The sequence below is a fragment of the Haliotis rufescens genome, unplaced genomic scaffold (assembly GCF_023055435.1).
Source record: "Haliotis rufescens isolate VD_foot unplaced genomic scaffold, xgHalRufe1.0.p SCAF_103, whole genome shotgun sequence".
Classification (NCBI taxonomy): domain Eukaryota; kingdom Metazoa; phylum Mollusca; class Gastropoda; order Lepetellida; family Haliotidae; genus Haliotis; species Haliotis rufescens.
This window is the reverse complement of record NW_025963784.1, coordinates 307,540-313,338: the sequence shown is the minus strand read 5'-3', so window position 1 is coordinate 313,338 and position 5,799 is coordinate 307,540. Positions and strand designations below refer to the sequence as shown.

The 5,799-nt window shown below is 40.1% G+C and overlaps 1 protein-coding gene across 1 annotated transcript; it reads right to left on the bottom strand.

The window, feature by feature from the left end:
• Window positions 1-2,405: 2,405 nt before the first annotated feature.
• LOC124114984 (BTB/POZ domain-containing protein 6-like) lies at window positions 2,406-4,182 on the bottom strand. The gene is made up of 2 exons (XM_046475757.1): window positions 3,914-4,182; window positions 2,406-3,480 (listed from the first exon to the last, which is right to left on the bottom strand). Exons 1-2 carry the CDS (start codon window positions 4,180-4,182, stop codon window positions 2,406-2,408), a joined length of 1,344 nt encoding a protein of 447 aa, XP_046331713.1.
• Window positions 4,183-5,799: the final 1,617 nt, after the last annotated feature.

Below are 5,799 nucleotides of genomic sequence, written 5' to 3'. Positions count from 1 at the left end.
ACCTATAAGAGGGCGGTCGGGTAGCCTAGTGGTTAAAGCGTTCGCTCGTCACGCCGAAGACCCGGGTTCGATTCCCGACAGGGGTACTATGTGTGAAGCCCATTTCTGGTGTTCCCCGCCGTGATATTGCTGGAATATTGCTAAAAGCGGCGTAAAACCATACTCACTCACTCACTCAACCTATAAGAGTCAGCTGCCGATTACTGGCAGTTAATGGGTCCACACCAAGGTATGAACTTTTCAATAATTCCGTTTGCCAAACTCAGCATATTGATTTTATATTTTGTCAGTTTCAATAATTGTCTATGTATAGAGACTGAGTATATCTTGAATATGTAGTAAATTGAATTTAGTTATGTTGTATGATATATTCCAAACCGAAAATGCGAACGTGTCATTAAAGTTTTCCGTGTTATTGTGCTGCATATTCCTCATGAGGGCTAAGAAGCCAATATGAATCTATTGTGAAATACTTGTTTGTAAACCCGTCCTTTATATTATGGAACTACAATGTCAAGGTTGCGCTGCAACGATGTAGAAGGGCATTGTATACTTGATGTCCTATGGGCCTTTTGGTCACATGTGCAAATACACTGTGCGAAGGGATACAGTATATCTAGAATATGTAGTGAAAGGAATTTAGTTATCAGCATTTTTAGCTGGACCGAAGCTATAGTTTTCGGGCTCATTCATAACCAAATGAAATATCCAGTTATCATTCTAGTTATCTTGAAGTTTCTTGTAAAACGTAATCTCGCTGAAGAGTGAAGACGCACTTATCTTGTATTGGTGAAGATTGCGTGCACATTAAATAGCTGTTTCATCTCACGCTGCGTTTGGTCAGAATACGCTTAAATCTCATTAAACCTTTGAAATTGCTTGTCAGCATTTTTGTGTGTTTCGGTGGATAATTGAGACTGGTTATGCGCTGGCGTTGACGTCTTATATTTCGTTGAAAATTAGATTCTGGTTGGCTGGTAGGGGCACATGAGTATGTAGCCATCTGCAAAATGCAAAAAGAGGGAGCTCTTAACCGTGACTGTTCAGTCATAGGACCTGCTCTTTCAAATTTTGTCCCGTGAAGATTCCGGGTTAGAATTGGTCTTCAGCAATCCATGCTTGTCGTAAGAGGCGATTAACGGGATCGGGTGGTCAAACTCGCTGACTTGGTTGATGCATGTCATCGTATCACAAATGCGTGGATCGATGCTCAGGCTGTCAATCACTGGATTGTCTGGTCCAGACTCGATTATATACAGACCGCCGTCATATAGCTGGAATATTGCTGAGTGCGGCGTTAAGCAATTAACTAGCATACGTCATTGTGGCATTTAACAACAAACAAAGAAAGAAAACATATTTTACTTTGCCGCATACGATTAATGCTGGCTAAGGAGAAAGGCTAAGGTACCAAAAGAGCTGCAACATACAGATTAAGTTGAATGCTTAAGGAGGGTTGCTATTGAGTAAATTTACCTATAGCACAGCAACATAAGTTTAATATAAATGCTTAAGGAGGGTCGTTATTGAGTAAATTTACCTATAGCACAGCAACATAAGTTTAAGTTGAATGCTTAAGGATGGGCGCTATTGAGTAAATTTACTTATAGCAGAGCAACATAAGTTTAAGTTGAATGCTTTAAAAGAGGCGCTATTGAGTAAATATACTTATAGCACAGCAACATAAGTTTAAGTTGAATGCTTAGGGGTGGGCGCTATTGAGTAAATTTACTTATAGCACGGCAACATACAGTTTAAGTTGAATGCTTAAGGAGGGGCGCTATTGAGTAAATTTACCTATAGCACAGCAGCATACAGTTTAGGTTGAATGCTTAAGGAGGGGCGCTATTGAGTAAATTTACCTATAGTACAGCAACATACAGTTTAGGTTGAATGCTTAAGGAGGGGCGCTATTGAGTAAATTTACCTACAGAGCGTGCACCATACAGTTCGTGTTGAATAAGTAAAGAGAGGCGCTATTGAGTATTGTACCTAGGGAGGTGTAACATATAGCTCAAGTTGAATGCGTACGAAGGGACACTTTCGTGGTGGTAACGCCATACCATTCACTTTGAGTGCTTTCGGAGGAGAGAGTGTCTGTGAGTGCGAGAGTGCAGGGTATGCTGATATCACAGATCGAGTATTTAAATGATTTCATTACGTCCTGTACACGTCAGTGTTGTTTTCAGTGATGATGCCAGTGTCTTAGTCTCGTTCAGGTTGTTACATACATTTCCTCTTTCGGTTGTCCTTAATATTCCAAAGAAGACGCTGCGTTGTCAAACAGGAATTCATTATCACAGGATCATAAAATACCGATGTAGCCTCCGAAGCTTTTTTCTTCTTAGCAGTGATGAGTGTGGACAAAGTAAAGCAAGTACAAAAGCGTATTTCCCACACAGTAATCAGCAACATAGCGTAAACGCATGTGACGTGTGGCTAAATATCAATCCAGGTATCTGTCCTGCGTAAATTGTTGTTCCCGACGTTGCCATGGGGGAGTTTTCGAAGGTGAACTCTACTCCATCAGCTATTACTTTCTTGCTACCCTCCCATCCAATGTATGTGTCGGTTCCCTCTATGTCCACACACAGAGTATATGTTGCACCCGAGATCAGTAAGAGAGACGTGGGGAACAGAACCTCGTTTGGCTGATTCTGGCCTTCAAGGACTCGCTTTACTTTCTGCAATGGTTCAGCAATCTTCAAATGACTGCTGTCAAACACTTTTATACTCAGGGTAAACGTTTCATCACGCTCTGCGCCATACAATTGACAACCTTTCAAGTGAAGATCCTGATTTGCGGAAAACGATATAGCATGTGTTCCCTTGTGGAGAGCTGTAAGCCCATAATCTCTAAACCTGCAAACATACCTATACGATACAGGCTCCTCCCCAAAATGGTTACATTCTTTCCTCTGTATATCCTTGAAAGGAGAGATGTCGATATGAGAGTTTACCCTTTTGTCTATCATTTGACATTTCTCAATGTCAGTCAGCACTTCCGTAGGACCTACAACTGTCAGGAGATAGTCCAGGGGCATGCTGTTAAACCGGATCTCATACCGCATATCACCAAGAAGTCTCCGTAGGTTCTCAGGTGTGTCGGGCATACCTTCTTGCAGACATCTGTGTTTTGTCCATGACATTATCGCCTCAAAAATGTCTTCTTCTTTTGATTTCAAATTCTCCGACTTAAGGAACTTCTCCAGACAAGAACTGCACAGCTCTGCAAATCCTGGAGATCTGATGACTCTCTCCCCTCCTTCAGTCAGGATCATCAGGGTTTTCTTTTCCAAGTCAAACTCCCCGTAACGATGGCTGTCTTCAAGGATCAGACAGACATTGTTCTCTGACAGACATGTCTCCATAAATATTACACATTTGTTGTACAATGCATCTACAGAATATTTCCTGGATGTGTACATTAATCCCACAACTGTTCCGGCGCTGACATCTGCCTTTTCTGTGTATACAAACCTACACATAAAATAGTTAAATATTAGACCATCACACCAATAGAACTGCTCAGCAAATGATAAAATATTTAACCTGGTCAATCTGTTTCCTTAGAATTTGCATCAAAACCACATACAACACATTGGTTTACGCATTTATGGCTTTGAATAGTGAACTGATATTTTATGTTCCTCATGTTATCCTTAAAGTATCTAATGGGACAAATATGACACAGTCATGTAAGGTGACACAATTCGCTGTTGCGTCCCCTAGGCATGCCACAAACCAGTGATCACTGGTTCGAATCCTAGAATTGCCATAACTATGGTCCCAGGTTTGTCACGGGTTTCACAAAAGTGGAAGCAGGTTTAAGACCTGCATAACTTCCGGTTTCCGTACCAAGCTGCCAGGAAGTAATAATGTAATTATGATCTTAGGTAACATGGGGGGTTACCTTAAGAACTCTCTAAATATGTGCGGCTCTATGTCAGGGATGGTCACTTCCTTCTCCTCTGCCAGGTTACCACAGAACATGGCATGGAAGACACAGCTACGACTGACAAGAATGTAGCGGTGGGCTCGGACCATCTGCTTCACTGACCCAACCCAGAAGATGACGTCACTGAAGTCTTCTGTGTCGAGCATGCGCAGATTACACTCAGTGACAGTCTTCCCCGACTGCCAGTCATCAACCAATCCAGACGATTGCTTATTACTGAACATTGTCTGCAACAGATAAATGTTTCATGGTTTATGTGTCTGATATAAGCTAGAATATATTGACTTCAGTAATATATTTTATACCCCTGATTTCTAGTAATCCGTGAATAACTAACTTTTTCTGGTTTCCTAGCTTAGATCAAGTACCTATTTTATTGTTGTAAATCAAAAATATCTGTTGGTCAACTACCTGTATAATCTGAAAGTTAAGTATTTTCTTGTTTTAGTCCAATCGACTTCAGTCTTTAAGGCTAAGTTTCTATTTAGACGTATTCCTGTCCTTAGTGTTCAAATGACATATTTTAGCGAAAAGCCCCTAGTGCCCATTGCTCCCCATCCAGGATTTTCACTCATTAGAGAGTTCGGAGTTAATTAACTCCCGGGTGTTTATTGGTCACAGTCGGCTAAATTGGATCTCTCCCAATTGTCAGACACCCCATTTGTCAGAGCTCATATCCCAATTGTCAGACACCCCGTTTGCCAGAGCTTTTATCCCATTTGTCAGACTACCCAGTTGTTAGACAGTGGAGTAGAGATGGCTTGTCAAAACATGTGACATTTAACTGTTGTGGTGATGGACCAATCCAAAGAGTCCTCTATATAATTCAGATCAAGTAAAAAAGGTTCTTTGTAGTTAATGTTAATAATTGATCTACTCAAATACAATTGGCTTAAACACTGTTTTATTTTCTACCGGAATTGATTTCGCTGATGAACCATTTGATCATGAAAACAACTTATATTTGTTGGTTCTCCACAGTTCTCACCTTAGCTTCTCACGAAAAGGATGAGTTTTCTTATCTCAATGTATTACTTTGGTTTGGTTTGGTCTGTTGTTTAACGCCACACTCAGCAATATTCCAATTATATGACGGCGGTCTGTAACTGAAACTGGGAGATATGCTGATATCCCACGTAACAGAAAACTATGTTGTGTTTGTAATGCTGGCTATGTGGAGGACGAGTATCATTTTGTGTTCCGGTTATAACAAGCTACGCGTGGATCACTTACTACAAACATTTTATGAATATCCGACCATACAAAAAATTAATATCATTATGTCTACAACTGATTGTAAATTAATTGAACGTCTAGCTATCTATATCTATCAAGCGATGTCACTTCGTAGTACATTATTGTCACAACAATAACAGCTGTGTACATCACGTCCATTGTAATACAAATGTAACTATGGGCCGATGGCCTACACTTACGAAATAAACCGAATTGAATTGAATTGAATAGAACATGTTTGCAGAATGTCGCATTCCTTAACGTTGGTTAACTACCCGGAAGCCATAATGTTCTTGAAACTCCCCCATGTAAGTAGGACACTTAATCTGTTAATGAATACCGGCTGGATTCAAAATATATAATTCCATCCATTTGGTAGACTTACGTAATGTGAATAACTCTTTATTTTGATAGAGTGAATGTTGCTTAACGCCGCATTAGCAACTTTACAGCTATTCGTGGCCAGAACACAATGGAAATACACTATATTCATACCCAATATAGTAAAATAATTGTTGACGCTGGTCACCAAAATATCAGCCATGAACACAAACCAGACTAAAAACTGTAATCTATTAAACTACATTTTGTCAAACAAATTCCTA